At 37.8% G+C, this 15,342-nt stretch overlaps 1 protein-coding gene across 2 annotated transcripts in view; it reads left to right on the top strand.

The window, feature by feature from the left end:
• LOC127456252 (leucine-rich repeat and fibronectin type III domain-containing protein 1-like protein) overlaps nucleotides 1-15,342 on the top strand; it is a 230,634-nt gene that overhangs the window by 191,169 nt on the left and 24,123 nt on the right. For both annotated transcript variants that reach the window (XM_051724653.1, XM_051724654.1), the window contains exon 3: nucleotides 14,761-15,342. This exon is cut by the window's right edge and continues 795 nt beyond it. In XM_051724653.1, coding sequence (XP_051580613.1) covers nucleotides 14,761-15,342 — 582 coding nt within the window. The remainder of the gene's footprint in view (nucleotides 1-14,760) is intronic.

Below are 15,342 nucleotides of genomic sequence, written 5' to 3'. Positions count from 1 at the left end.
CTCATTCATAGACCGCAGAGAGCGAGCTGGAGCATAGACCTGAAGAAGTTAACTGAAGTAAAAGGGTGCGGTTCCATTGGCTGTCCTGAGAGCCAGAATCAAAGCCTTGAATTTGATGTGGGCAGCTACAGGTAGCCAGTGGAGTGAAATCAAGAGTGGGGTGACATGAGCCCTTTTTAGCTGATTGAAGACCAGATGCGCTGCTGCATTTTAGACCATCTGCGGTGTCTTAATTGTGTTAGCTGGAAGGTAACACATTTTTTATTATTATTATTATTATTATTATTATTATTATTATTATTATTATTATTTAAACATGGAAATAAACACAGTAATTGTTTTTTTGTTTTTTTTGCATTTACAGTGGCTTTATATCCATAGGTAATATAAAACTTATAACCAATGTCCAAAAAATAACCAAAAAACAACATACTATACCCAAAGTCCAATGACCAAAGTCTAATCCCTCACTAAAAATCTTTTTTGAAAAATTGAATATAAACAGTATAAACTGAATATATATATATATATAATTTTTCAAAAAATATTTTTAGTGAGGGATTAGACTTTGGGACCCCACTGTGTATTAGCTCTGAGGTATTTCTAAAGACATTCTGATGTTCTATTGTTTATGATCTATCGTTTATTATCTATAAGTTTTATAACACCTTTATAACAAAATTGTCAGGCATCCTCAAAATTAACTTTAATGTGATAACATCTAAATTAACTGATTTAAGTCTAAAATATGATTTAATATGATTCATTCAACCTGTCTACATTAGGTTATATCAACAAAAGTTATTTTTAAGAGTTAGATCAAGTAGAAATAGTACCTGAAGGTAACAATTACCACTTTTTACACTATAGCCAGATGCATTCTAAAATATGTCAAAAGAATGTCCGATTTATAATTTTTAATTTACCCTTTACAACAAGGTTTAATTTGTTAACATTAGTTAACTAAATTAGTTAACATGAACTATCAATACACAATACTGTATGTGTACATCATATATTAATCTTGGTTAACCCCTTAAACTCTATGGACTTGCCGCCTGGTCCAAAGGGGGGCGCTATATCGTGAAAAAAGTTAAAGATTAAAACGCTAAAGTCCCCGTACATAAGTCAGGCATGAGGTATCATTTGAAAGCTTAGAATCTGAACTTTTCAGATATAACCTTAACCATCACTTCTGCATTGATGTTACATAAAATGAAAAAAATAAGTCCTCAAAACATTCATGTCAGAAATTAGAGGTAAATGGGTAGAAATATTTATGTGAAAACAAAAGTTCCCTTTCGTAGGAACTCGAGCTGCATTATCGCATTGGGACATGCCCTGAGTGTCATGTGGTCTGAAGCCCTTGTACAATCACGGCAATTTATTGGCTGGTGGCGCTTAAAGCTAGGGTGTGCAATCTTTTCCAGAACAATTTTTTGTTATACTGGTTGAAAGTCTTTTCACATCCTGATAGCAATCGATAATTTAAGTGGTCTAAATGTAAAAAAAAAAAATCTTCTGTGGAAGGGACATGACTAAAAATTAATTGACCAATCATTGCATTCGGCCCGAATGTAATGATAGGATGTCCTTCCTGTCTGTCAATCTATATTTGCATACCACCGCGCAACTTGTTCGCGCAGACAATCACACGTCATCAGCGCGGGTTCCTTGACGCTGTGCAGAGCGAGCGCAAGAATGGAAGGTGAACTACCTTATGTTCCTCCTGAACCACCAGTAAAAAGAAACAAGAAAAGAAAGACCATGTTAGAAACTTCTACAATGAAAAAACGTCTGGATCAAGAGCGTGCTAAAAGCAGAATTAACATTCTGCGCTGGAGGCAACTGTGGGACTCAAAGGGTCTGAAAAATGACGCCATGGTTGCTGTTTTTCTTTTGGACGGGTAATTACATGGTTTGATTTGTTTTTGATATATTTTGTGTGTGTGTGTGTTCATGTGTGATAGAGGAGGCGTGGCTTTGGAGACACCTCTGAAGCGAGGGCGGGCTCTGTGCTTTCAAAGCTAGCTTGCTAACTGCTAGCCTTTCTGGATTACACACCCTAGCTTTAAGCTACGCCCCTAGGGAGCTAGGTCACGGGCTCCATAAAAGTGCTCGCTTTCTCACCATCGAGTCAGATTTTCTGTTCTTCAATGCACAGTCTCTTTTGGCTCGTGTTGTACCAACTACTCACGTCGAAGTGAGGATCATTATTATTCTCCCTTTTGAGTGGAAACACAGGATGGAATTTAAGAAGTGCTTACTTCCATGCAGGCGGTTCATCGTCGGTGAATATTCCCATGACATGTGTGTTGCCTATCTGGGGTTTCTCCATGCGGAGACCACGTTGGAGGGTTCGGATTGCCCACAGTGCGATTTAATGAACGTTAGGACACTCCATGAAAGCCTTGCCTCCTTTGGAAATTTGGTCAAGCCACGTGCTGGTACAGGCCGCATGTCTGCCAATGCCATGTGGCCGTTTGACTCATGGGAGGCCGGCGTGGATGCCGAGGAGATGGGAGCTGAGCAGCAGGCCGACCTATGGTTTTCTCTGTCACTCTCCCCGGATTGGGCTAGACGTTCTCCCATGGAGATTACATGTGGGCATTTGCATCCTAGCCCTGAGGCCCGCACAGCGGGTCCTTTGGTGCTGAGGATGAGGACGAGGATGCCTAGCGGTTGCTGCTATAGCAGCTATAGCAGCTGAGCATGTGCTTATCAATGGAGTCTCTGTTGGTAGACATTCTCTGGTCTCTTGTTTAATGTATGGGGTACACAGGCTTAGACCTTTTCGTCCCGTCTGTGTTCCCTAATGGGATTTATCTGTTGTTTTAAAGGCACTCTCAGGTGCTCCATTTGAGCCCTTGGCAACAGTCGCTGATAAGTTTCTGACTCTTAAAATGGCCCTGCTAGTAGCATTGGCATTGTTTAAAAGAGTTGGTGATTTGTATGCCCTGTTGATCAATCCCTTATGTATGGATTTTGTGCCAGGGTGTTCAAGAGTGGTGTTAAGACCTTGTTTGGGCTATTTGCCCAAGGGCGTTTCTATTAATCTATTCTATTAATAGTTTTACTCTTAATTTTCAGGCTTTCTATCCTCCCCCATTTGAGTCAGAGGAGCATGAAAGATATGGGCATATGCTTTGCCCAGTCTGGGTGCTGCGAGTTTATGTTGACCTTACTAGCCAGTGGCATAAGTCAGAGCCTTTGTTTGTGTGCTATGGTGGCTGCAACAGGGGTATTTCATTGGCTTACTGATGCAATTTCAAGTGCTTACGAAGTGTGCAGTTTACCTTCACCTTCGGGTATTCAAGCCCATTCTATCCTCATGGGCTTTGACTAGAGGTGCATCCTTGGTGGACATTTGTATGGTGGAAGGGTGGTCCTCTCCGCATACATTTGTTAGATTTAATAATCTGGATGAGGGTTTAACTCCTGCTTCCCAGGTTCTATCTGTTGGAACAGAAGTAAACTCATAATTTTCTCTGTTATATTCAGACGCTTTAGCTCACTTGTGTGCCACTATATGCTTGCCACAAGGGCGTAAACAGTTGGCAGTTACTGTTTGCATGACGTGAATGTATATCTTTCCCAATGCGACTGTGCAGCTCGAGTTCCTACGAAAGGGAACATCTCGGTTACGTGAAATGTAACCCTGGTTCCCTGAGTGGGAACGAGACGCTGTTTGTTTTTGTTTTTGTTTGGGAGAAAAGGGGATTAAAAAAAGAAAATGAAAAAAAAGAAGGTTCAGTAGAAACTTTGAATCTTTTTTCTGCATATTTTTTTTAAATAGTTATGAATCATTCTAAAATAATTGAATCATGACCAAACCCTTTTTAGTGCAAATATTTACACCCCTAATCAAACGTGTGAAATCAGCATTAGTCTCTCTCTCTACATATCTCTCATTTTCTTTTAAACACACTTTCCTACTATAAAAGAGAACTGTTCAAAGGGTGTTAATCACCAATAATAATAAGTGTTTATTAGCTTCGGTCACCTTGTGTGAGGCCTAAGAGTTCGACCAAGGTGAGTATTGTGGTCTGGAGGCACAACTGTTCCATTCTGTGGTTGTTTTAATGTGAGATATGAGTGTGTCTGAAACTGCTGTGTACTTTATGCCTTGATGATTTGCACCGTGTCCTCCTTGCCTCCGTCCTCTGGCAAAATTGCACACGTCCTACAGAGCAGTTCAACTCCTGGGACAAGCCACAAGCACAAACACAACAACGACGACAACAGCACTGATGTAAAAGTCACAAACACATCACTCCTCCATTCCTCTTACTGCCATGTATCATTGCATGCTGTAGCAATGTTGACTATTTTGTACAACTACACTTAGTTAATTGAATTAGCTAGTTTAGCATCACTACAAAAGATACTAAAAAGATAAATACACTAAGCAATAAAATACTGTACGATATGATACAGTAATGTAATACAATAAAATAGAACACAAACTGGGTTAATGGGTTAGGTTTGGTAATACTAGGCAGGTTTCCATTAAAAAAACAATACAATTCCCACTATAACCATTAAAACCATGGTGTCTGTTTTATTTTTTATTTTTTATTTTTCTTTTATTTTTTCCAACATGGAAATATAATAGTATTAAAAATGCAAGTTTTGTTTTAGGGGTATGGTTAGGGTAATGTTTAGTCAGTAGTTTATTATTAACTAATTAACTAATTAAAAACAATTGGTAAAGAAGTCTATGGTATTTCCAAATGAGGACAGCTAAGGCTACATCCACAATGTAAGACACTCTCCGTCCACTCTGACATTTTCAAGCGTTTTCAAAAGTATCTCGTCTACACTGAAATGTATGAAAACTCTTAAATACCCTTACTCTGCACGCAAACATATCGCAGTTCGATGTACCTTCTGAAATGCAGTTGTCCCGTGTTCCATCACCAGACAGCAATTCCGAGTAAACTTCCCGTCACCTTTGAATGAATGCAATATGAAGGTTGTTCAAAGTCACATTTATCATTAACAACAATATCAAAATGGATAGCAGATACAATAACGCTACTACAACATGGGCCGCCATCTTGATTGTTTTGTGTTGAATGGGTCACATGACTGTGTCACATGACAATAAATACATCATCGTTCTCAGATATCTCCGTTTCCCCTGTCCACACTACAATGCGAAGACTATGTTTTCAAATGTATCCGCTTGGGAGAGCTTTTTCGAGAAGCTCTGTCTCAATGTGGATGGAAGTCCAAAACGTATTGTGGATGTGGCCTGAGTAAACTCAGGCCACATTAGGGCTGAGTAGGGCATTAGGGCTGCAAACAACAATTATTTGATAATCGATTAATCTATCAATTATTATAACGATTATTCAACTATTCAGAGATTATTGCAACGATTAATCATTAGCTCTTAACCGTTTATTCAGCTTGTGCCCCGACATAAAAGGTTGTATTAAACGTGCTTACTAACAATAAAGAGGAAAAATCATCTTTTAAAAATTCCTCAAAATGACATTCACTGAATTAAAGAGAGAAAATACTTTTTATTATGTTTAATTCAGTAAAGACATTCACTGCAAAAAATCCTATTATCAAGTGTTTTTGTATTGTTTTCCATTTAAAATTGTCTAACAATCCTTAAAACAAGATACATTTACTTGAGAAGCAACATATAAGATATTTAGACTTGCTTTAAGAGAATGTATCTTAAATATAAGTGTATTTTGTATATAAGTGTATTTTTTCACTTGGTTATACTTTTGCAAAATATATTTATATTCAAGATCTATTCTCTAAAAGCAAGTCTAAATATATTATATGCTGCTTCTCAGGTGAATGCATTTTTTTAAAGGATTTTTAGATATTTTAAAATATTTGTATTTTTAATATTATATTCAACATTCTCAGATAAAAACATTTTCTTCTGCAGTATAGCTGCTAAAGAAAATGTATGTTGTTTTAAAGGAGTTTTAGATATTTATATTGGAAAGCAAGCCAAAACAAATCAAAAATGTATTTTGTTGCAGTGTATAATGGGGTGAAGACTACCCTCTCTCACCTTTCTGTTCAGTTCAATCCATCTTTAACTCTCAAAAAAACAAACTCTCTCGTATTAATAAAGCTGCGTATTGCCAATTTTCTTCACGATAAGAAATGCACAGTGACAAGTATTATGATTCAATAAGTCGCGAGCCATCACGTTATAATCTAGCTGCATTAAGCGTGCACGCTCGAGGGACAAGCGTCCCCGTGACAGAGTGTGCCTCAGCTGGGTGCAGTTTCAATCTCTGCCCCTTAGATCGGGACATTCGTGCAACTCATAGAAGAGGTGCTGACCGCACAGAGAAATGTCAGTTTTGGAGTTTATAGTTATTTACATGATCTGCTTCTTTATTATTTGAACTTTAATAAAGCTATAACGCATTAAATATAACTGCATTAAAGATGTAACGCCGGGGTCTTTCCTTTAAAGAGCACCGGCTCCACTTATTCCACAACGAGAGTGCTTCTGTATTTACCTATTTGGTATTTTTGTATAATTCCCTTATACTTTGCAATCTACATCACCTGAAGCTGTTTGGAAAGGTTAGAGTGCATCTGGACTGTGAGCTGTGTAATTCTTCCTCTCCTCAGTGAGGCGCAAACTGCAGTGCTGCTCTCGTGCGTCATCATTACACTTTAATGTTATCTCATGTTACTTTAAATGAGATCAATGACAATGAAGATTTTTGTCAACAATTCTTTATTATCGACGTTGTCGATAACTTCGACTAATCGTTTCAGCCCTAGTGTGTGTGCAGTGACTGCTATTCAGTTCACTGCTCTCCTTTCAGAGAGTAGTCATTGATGTCATTGACAGACATTTCCATTAAGTGCATATTTTGTGTGTGTGTGTGTGGGGGGGGGGGGGGGTTGGGGTGGTTTACAAGGACTTTTGTTTAGGTTACAAACTGGTAATTACAAGGATATTATGCTATAAATGTGGTTTATGAGAACATTTCTAATGTCCCATAATTCAAATCGCTTAAAAAACATACTAAACTATGTTTTTTGAAAATGTAAAAATGCAGAAAGTTTTTTGTGAGGGTTAGGTTTAGGGGTAGGGTTAGGGTTAGGGGATAGAGTTTATTGTTCGTACAGTATAAAAATCATTATGTCTATGGAGAGTCCTCATAAGGATAGCCGCACCAACATGTGAATGTGAAAGTTGTGGAAGATGCCCAAAGGAAAATGCTATTGCTCTAAGGTTGCTCTTCCATAGCTCAGGAGACATGATGGACATGTGTGTGTGTGTGTGTGTGTGTGTGTGTGTGTGTGTGTGTGTGTGTGAGTGTGTGTTACACCAGTCAAGTCAAGTCAATGCTTGTAGAGGTGTGGGGATAGAGGGCTAGCCTGAAGGGGGTGATGATGATGAGGTAATTACTAGCTCTAATACCGTTTAACATTTTGGCAGTCTGAGTGGATTAACATGACTGCGACTCCTCACGCCACCGCCTCAATCCTATTACTGTCATCTTCTGTATTTTACAGTCTCAGTCCTGTGTCGTGGGAGGCCATGAGGGCTAAGTTCGCACGAGGTGCAGGCTGAGCGATGGCGGATGGCAGGCTCGAGACAGGGAAGGACGGAGAGAGGGTGTCTGCCTGTTTGTGTAATCGGAGTGACATACAGGCCCTGGCAGACATGGTAGCAGTAACTGCGAGGGAAGCCAGCACTGATGGATCTGTCAAGCGCGTGTCCGCCAAGTGCGTGTCACAGAGTGCTTGTGTCACTGCACCTCCCCTGTCGATCTCGCTACCTGTTTGTTTTGGGCTAAGAAAGAGGAAAAGGAGGCTATTATGGGTTTTGTGATAGAGACCACAAGTGTTTTGAGAAAAAGAGAGGTGGTTAAACTCCTGTTTTTACTCATTTTAGAGGTGAATGTGAAAGTTGTGGAAGATGCCCAAAGGAAAATGCTATTGCTCTAAGGTTGCTCTTCCATAGCTCAGGAGACTTGATGGATTTTTATGAAGTATCAACTCTCAGATGTTTCTCATTTTATTATTTAGGAGAGATAATAATAGACACAGATGAGTAAATGTTGATATAAAGTATGAGTATAGAGCTATAGCTCAGATAATTTGGTCTTGGGAGAATTCCATGAGAAATGTTTGAGGTTAATGTTGATATCTTTTGAAACTCTAAAGATGACACATGTGAGACCACTGGACTTCTCCAATTTATCTCATTAGTGTCAGTTGAGAGACAATTGAGAATTTAAAGAGTTCTCATTTGTGTTTTGTCTTTACTTTGGGTGTATAACAGGGTTGGGCAACATTTGGAATTTAAGAATTGGCTGCCTTTTAATTTATAAGTTGAAATTGGAATTTAATTGACCATGTCCCTTAGGATGTTGAATTGGAAACTGAATTGGAATTGCAATTCAAAGAAATTCAATACATTAGGTTGACAAAAGTTTGGCAACAAAACATAACGTCATTAATTTTGAATAATTGTGCCTATTTATTCTATTTAAATGTGTAATTAATAACTGTAACTTTATTACTATTTACAGAACCACATAATGCCCACCACGTTGTTTTAGAAAAAAATATAAAAACTTAAATAAACATATATATATATATATATATATATATATATATATATATATATATATATATATATATAGTTTATTTAAGTTTTTATAATTTTCATATAATTTTCATACACACAACATATAGGGTTAATTTCAGAAACATTACATCAACCTATATATATATATATATATATATATATATATATATATATATAGGTTGATGTAATGTTTCTGAAATTAACCCTATATGTTGTGTGTATGATAATACAATGTATGTTTATGGGTTAATCCTACTGAAATTATTATTACTGTAAAAAACCATACACTTAAAACAATTATTATTTATAGGTATAGTTAATATGTCTTTGAATTTCATTTTGTTTTATACTTCTTTATATTAAAATTTATGTTACAATTTTGCATCCTGTTTGCTCCCTCAGTTCAAATTCAGGAATTAAACTGGAATTTTAAAAGCATTCACAACTCCATTCTGAATGGCAAACAACCTTGCTACATAATGGGATATGAGTTATGGGTGGTATTCAGGTATGATGGTGTGTTTTTGTGTGAGTGTGTCTTTTCAGAGACAGGAAGACTTTATAGGCTATTAAATATATCATAAACATTATGAATTTCCATTGCAAGTGAATATTCTGCAAAGCCATAAACATGTTGTAAATTGTTAAAACTTACCTGTATATTAGGCAACAAGAGGAATTAATCATTGTGTAATTTATGGCTTAGCTTATTCCAAAGTAATTCACCAGTACTCAAAAACACAATAAACTATAAACTACACTTACTATGTAAATAATAAAAAATAAAAACTTCATGTATTCATTTCAAACAGGTTGCATTTCATGCAACCAGGACACCACATAGTAGGAGGAAGTTTATTGAAACTGCTGTGAAAATACTGGAGCAAACATGAGGTACAAACTTCTAAACCTTAACACCCCCATTGGTGAAATAATGACCTTTCATTTTTAATGTGCAGTCTGTGATCACCGTGAGGGGTAATGCATGCAGGTTTGTATGCCCTATGTTTAATGTACACCAAAGGCTAATTGCTTGGTGTGCATTTACATGACCCATTCTCTTTTGAAACCTCAACAGCCTGCAATTATTCAACACTAAAATGGTCAAAGTACATCTCAACTCGACCGTATCAGAACCTCCCATCTGTGTACGTTAAAGTCATGGATGGTTGGCCATTGTGTGCGTCTAGCACACAAAGCTTTATCGGCCGGAAGTCGATCAGAGAGAGATGGATGGAATAGTTGTGTGTGAAACATTTACATGTTTCTACTGATCATGGTATACTGTAAATTATTGGGGGGTTACCTCCCCCTCATCCCACTGGGATCTACGCCCCTGGGTGTAGGTGATTAATGCATTGGGTTATCAGTAAAGCCACTGGATTGGTTTAATCCATGCCTATTAACTTTGGAGCCATCTATATGCTACTGTTTAATAACTTTAATATATGAGTTCCGTTACAAAAATCTAGAGTTCTGGCAAACGTGCAGCAAATTTGCCACAAATTTGCCACTGATTATTTTCACATAAAATGAGCTTTGCGACAAACTCCATTGTCGCCAAATGTTTGCTGCAGGTTCACCACTATCAGTGAAGAGCTGCAAACTTCTGGCAAATATTTGCGGCAAATCGCAAGCTCATTTGCATGTGTAAATAATGAGTGGGAAATCTGCCGCAAGTTTGTCAGATTCTAGATTTTTTGTAAGGGTAGCTTGTAGCTTGGGAGGCTGCAATTTTTTAAAGTAGCTTCTTCAACACTAATGACTCTTTATAAAACAAAAGGGAGGGTCCCTTCGATATGCCCTTTACTAACTTCCTGTTTCAACAGGAAATACATCAACACATGACTGAAAATGGTACTCGTCAAGCCGTTATATTGGGAAGCGAAAACTGACCAGAAGCCTTGGGTAGCTCTGTGTCTCTCAAAGGAGGCTAGCTGTTTTCACAGTGTTAGCTAAGGTGAGGGTGTGAAGAGGTCTCGCTTTGTTTAAATACCACAGCCTACTTCTGCCGTTTACTCTGCTCGAAATGAGCAAAGAAAGACAAAGCAAGAGGGAGAAATTAAGAGGGTGGGAGGAAGTACACAAATACACAGGCACAGAAAAATGGACGCAATCGTCATGCATCTTCTTTGGCAGGTTAGAGACTACTGTCTGAAAAACAAAGAAAAACTCTGCACTTGTACATCTGTATAACATTAGAGCATACGGTACACATAAACACCCACCCACTCACACACACACACACACACACAGAAAGAGAAACACACACTCACACACAAAAAGAAATTATCCCAAAGGAAAATGTTATTGCTCAGGGTTAGCTCTTTAATAGCTCAGGAGACTTGGTTATGTTTCCTCGAATTTCTCAACTGTAGGTATTACTTGGATGTAATGATTTCATTAAAGATGGTACTTGGCCTGAAAGGTTTGAGAATAACTGCGTTGAGAGAAAAAAAAAAAAAAAAAAAACAAATAGACACAAATGAGACAATTGTTGAAACACAGTAGGAGATTTTTGCAGATTGTTATCTTAGCAAATCTGCATACAGTTTGTGACATTGTTAATGTCTCTAATGAAAATGTACTGGAGATGTGTGAGATACGAATGGCCTGTTTCTCAGGAGAAAAATCTGAGAAGCAGGAGAAAGTCTCCTTTTGCTCTCCATTTGATCTCATTGCTGTGTAAGAGAAACTTTGAGGTATTAAAGATATTTTATTTGTGACGTTTCTTTCCCAAGGGCTGTTTCAAACTAAATCTGGTTCAGATTAATAATTAGGATATGTTTACAGCTAAATTGATTAAAAGGAACCCTCTATATCGAATGAAATTCACACTGGGCATGCTCTTTTTTTAAATAGCTTATTTGTGATCTCCAAGTGTCCACCAAACTTGAACAAGCTGAATTTCAATAGATTTTTGTCCTGAATCTTTTAAATAAGAGTCCAGAGAGAGCGGAACAGGATCTATCTTACCTTGCACTTTTTTCTCAGTGGTTAATAAATCCCTAATGGAAGGAGCAAAAAGGCTGAAATATGCTGAATCATTGTCATATGAAACTAAAGAAGGACAAATTTCAAGATTAGCTCTTTGTACAGATACAGAGTGTAATGGCTTTTCTTGAAATGATGACTGCAGAAGCATGTTACAGTAAATTTAACTTTAAATAAATGGACTTTTTTTTGTTTGTTTGTTTGTTTGTTTTTTTTTTTTTTTTGTATTTTTATTTTTTTCTAAACTTCAAGATTTTAGATTAAAATGTATATGAATGTATAATGGTAGGTGTATATGTTATGTTCTGTATCTGGTCACAATTTCTTTTACGTTTTTCAATATTTAACCTTTTTGACTTCACTAGTTCATTTTAAATGGTCCTGCAGTGTGACAAATGCATTTTTTTAAGTAAAAATACTCCATGTAGTATAACAATTACTGTCATAAGAGGTCATAAAAACTGCATGCATGGTAACAAAATTTGTTTAAACTTGTTTTTGGAGCATTACATGTTCACAGGGCATTTTTTCAAAAGTATTTCATGTCAACTACCCATAAACCATCTTGATAGACTGTATTGTCATATTTGTTTCATTGGCACAAAATGTCATAAAATGTCGTTACTGTACATATGGGTAGTAATGCATTATAATGATGACGATGATGTGTTTTTTTTTTTTTTTTTTTTTGTGCTTTTTATCATTATTAGTTGACTGAGAAAGGCTCCAGTAAGAGTTAATTTTTACACACAAATATCCTTACAGTTGCCTGTCTCCTCTCTGAAATATTAATGAATTATGTTAAGGGAGAGAGAGATGGATGGTAGGGTAAAATGTTGACCATGTTGACATTTAAATTAGCTTTAATTAGAACCTTTTTAAGGTGTTTTCACTGTAATTTAACCATGTCTTGTCCGTTGCTTGCTTGCGCTGAAATTTATTCAATCTCTGAAATGAATTCCATTTATAACCATTTATCCCATGCGATACATACAACGCAAATCCATTTATGCTCACGCATTTAGAATCTGACATAATGACACACATGAACACATCACAGAATCACACTGACAGTGTGCTTGTGGAATTAAACATGGGCATGGGGCATCCCAAAGTGGTGGCTGCATGTAATAATTTCTCCTTTTTCCTGTAATCCTGCCCATGCTGTGTTTTGACTTATTTGCTCTAAATGGCAAGGAATATAGCTGGTCTGGGGGATGCTGGAGGATGATTGTTTTCACTGCTGTAGCTCAATGTTTGGTTGTCTATTGTGCCATACCATTTAAAGCTGAAGTGTGTAATTTCTGTGTCTGTACCATCACCAAATGGAATTGCAAGTATAAAGATTGTTTTCAAACTGCTTTCACAAATATTCACGCCATCTGCCTCTGGTCACGGAAAAAACAAAGAACCCCATTCCTTTGCATCGCTAAAGCATTGCTATCTGTTCATAGTGTCTATGAGCAGATAATCTGCCATTTTACAGTATGATTTGTGTGAAAGTAAATAAAAGTAATTGTTGCTGTTAGTGTCTAGTGTTAATTTTACCAGGAAAGTGCCGCGATACATACAGCAAGCCACATAATTATTATTTTTTATTTTTTTGCAAAAATGTAGGTATAGTAACGTTATTCTGTGAAACCAGGTAGGTTGTTTAGCCATTCTATATATGGGTGGGCAAATGCATGGAATCTGTGAAGTGCTTTGTGTATACATGCCATCAGCCTCTAAAAAAAACGATGCTACGTTTGTAAAGTAGAGTGAGAGATTGCTTTCTCTTTGCCGTACCTTAGTGCTGTTCTTAGTTAGTTGTCTGGATAATGGCTCTCTCTTGAGGCTTTCTGTGACTCTGTTTTCCATGTGTAATGGAGAGAGGGGGCTTAATCTCGCCTGAATGCATCACACAGCAACACCATCTCTCACTTAGGCGCTTCTCTGTTTCTGGGTGCTATTCTTGCCAATCGACACAGACGTCTACCCAGAGTGAAGCTCAATGTTTCCCCCTGCAGTGTGAGAGGGGTAAAATACTCATGGTGGTGATAGTTTTACTACATCTCTTTTTACTACATAATCCTCTTTCATCTCCACAGCCCGAACCTCTTGATATTCAGCATGGCTTTTCCGGCAGTGAAAATAATTACATTTTTACATAAAAGTTATTAAAATGGAATGATATGCACAACCAATAAACAAAGAGCCATGAATCAGATATTAACATTCATGAGAAAGCAATGACATATAATAATAATAATTCATATTCTCACAGCTTTTTTATCACCTTGTGGTACCACATATGAATTTCTGGGGGGGCAGAGGTGGGTGTCAAATGTCCTGCCTTTCACACAGTGGAGGGCTATTAAAACTGGCTAGCTGCCAAAGGAGTTGTCCTCCAGCTCACTCTCTCTCTCTTTCTCTTTCTCTCTCTCTCTCACTCACTCTCTCGTTCGTTTCTCATTGAAACTATAGCTTCCAACCCCCACACCCCTCCATATCTCTTCTATCCCGGTCTCTCTTCTACTCCATCTGCAGATTCTGCATATGTTATGGAAGGCAGCAACAGCATTTTATATAACACTAGAATAGATGCCTGCATTAACACATTCAGACTGTGGGATAATAGCTAGCAATCTTGTGTTCAACATCAGCTTTGGTGAGATTAAATAAGCAATTTCGGAGTCTTGCAGTGAGTCTGCGCTAGGACTAGAATCATCATCTTTGTCCAAGCATTAAATCTGCCCATGTTTTAAACATAATAGAGCTAGAATTATCTGTGTCCTACATGATATGCCCGATTGCAACCAGAGATGTGGAAATGTTAATGGCTAAATTGATTATGGTAATTTGCACAAGGGCAAATGTAAGTTTAGTTAGGCATTTGCAAATGGTAGTAGCTATCATACAGTATAACCTCACAACTAGCTACAACGTCTGCTCAGATTTAACTTTCACTAATTTATACAAGTGTGTGTCTTAATGTATCTGACAATCTTTGCATGTTTAAAAAAAAAATGTTCCCTTAACCTCACATGTGCATGTAAAAGCTTGAAACACTTTGTGTAATTAATTTATTCTTGGTGTGTGTGCGCATTTGGGTGTATAAGATTCATAAATAGAAGATAGTCATCATGGGAGCTAAACCGTTTTCCTCTGTGCTCTGATTGTTGCAGGATTGTACCCATGGAGGGGCTGCTTCTGTGCCTGGCTCTGTTCTGCTTTCCCTCCTATGCCATGCTGTGCCCCAAGCGCTGTACCTGCCAGAATTTGCTGCCCTCATACACCGTGCTGTGTGCAAAAACCGGCTTGCTCTTTGTACCACCCAATATTGACCGCCAGACTGTTGAGCTGCGACTGATGGACAACTTCATCACGACTCTGCGCCATAAAGACTTTGCTAACATGAGCAGTCTCATACACCTCACGCTCTCCCGGAACACTATCAGCCAGATTAGACCGTATGCCTTCACTGACCTGCAGGATCTGCACGCGCTGCATCTGGATGCTAACCGACTAACAATCCTGGATGACACTCACCTGCAGGGGCTGGTTAATCTACGCCACCTTATACTCGCCAACAACCAGCTTCATAGCATCTCAGACGGAGCCTTCCAAGACTTCTTAGAGACACTAGAGGATCTAGATCTGTCTTATAACAATTTGGTGGATGTACCATGGGATACTTTAGCCATGCTAGCCAGCGTTAACACCCTGAGTTTGGATCACAATCTTATTGAGTTCGTGCCTGAAGGGAT

Source organism: Myxocyprinus asiaticus, chromosome 18 (genome assembly GCF_019703515.2).
Source record: "Myxocyprinus asiaticus isolate MX2 ecotype Aquarium Trade chromosome 18, UBuf_Myxa_2, whole genome shotgun sequence".
Classification (NCBI taxonomy): Eukaryota; Metazoa; Chordata; class Actinopteri; order Cypriniformes; family Catostomidae; genus Myxocyprinus; species Myxocyprinus asiaticus.
This window is presented reverse-complemented; position numbering and strand designations above follow the sequence as displayed.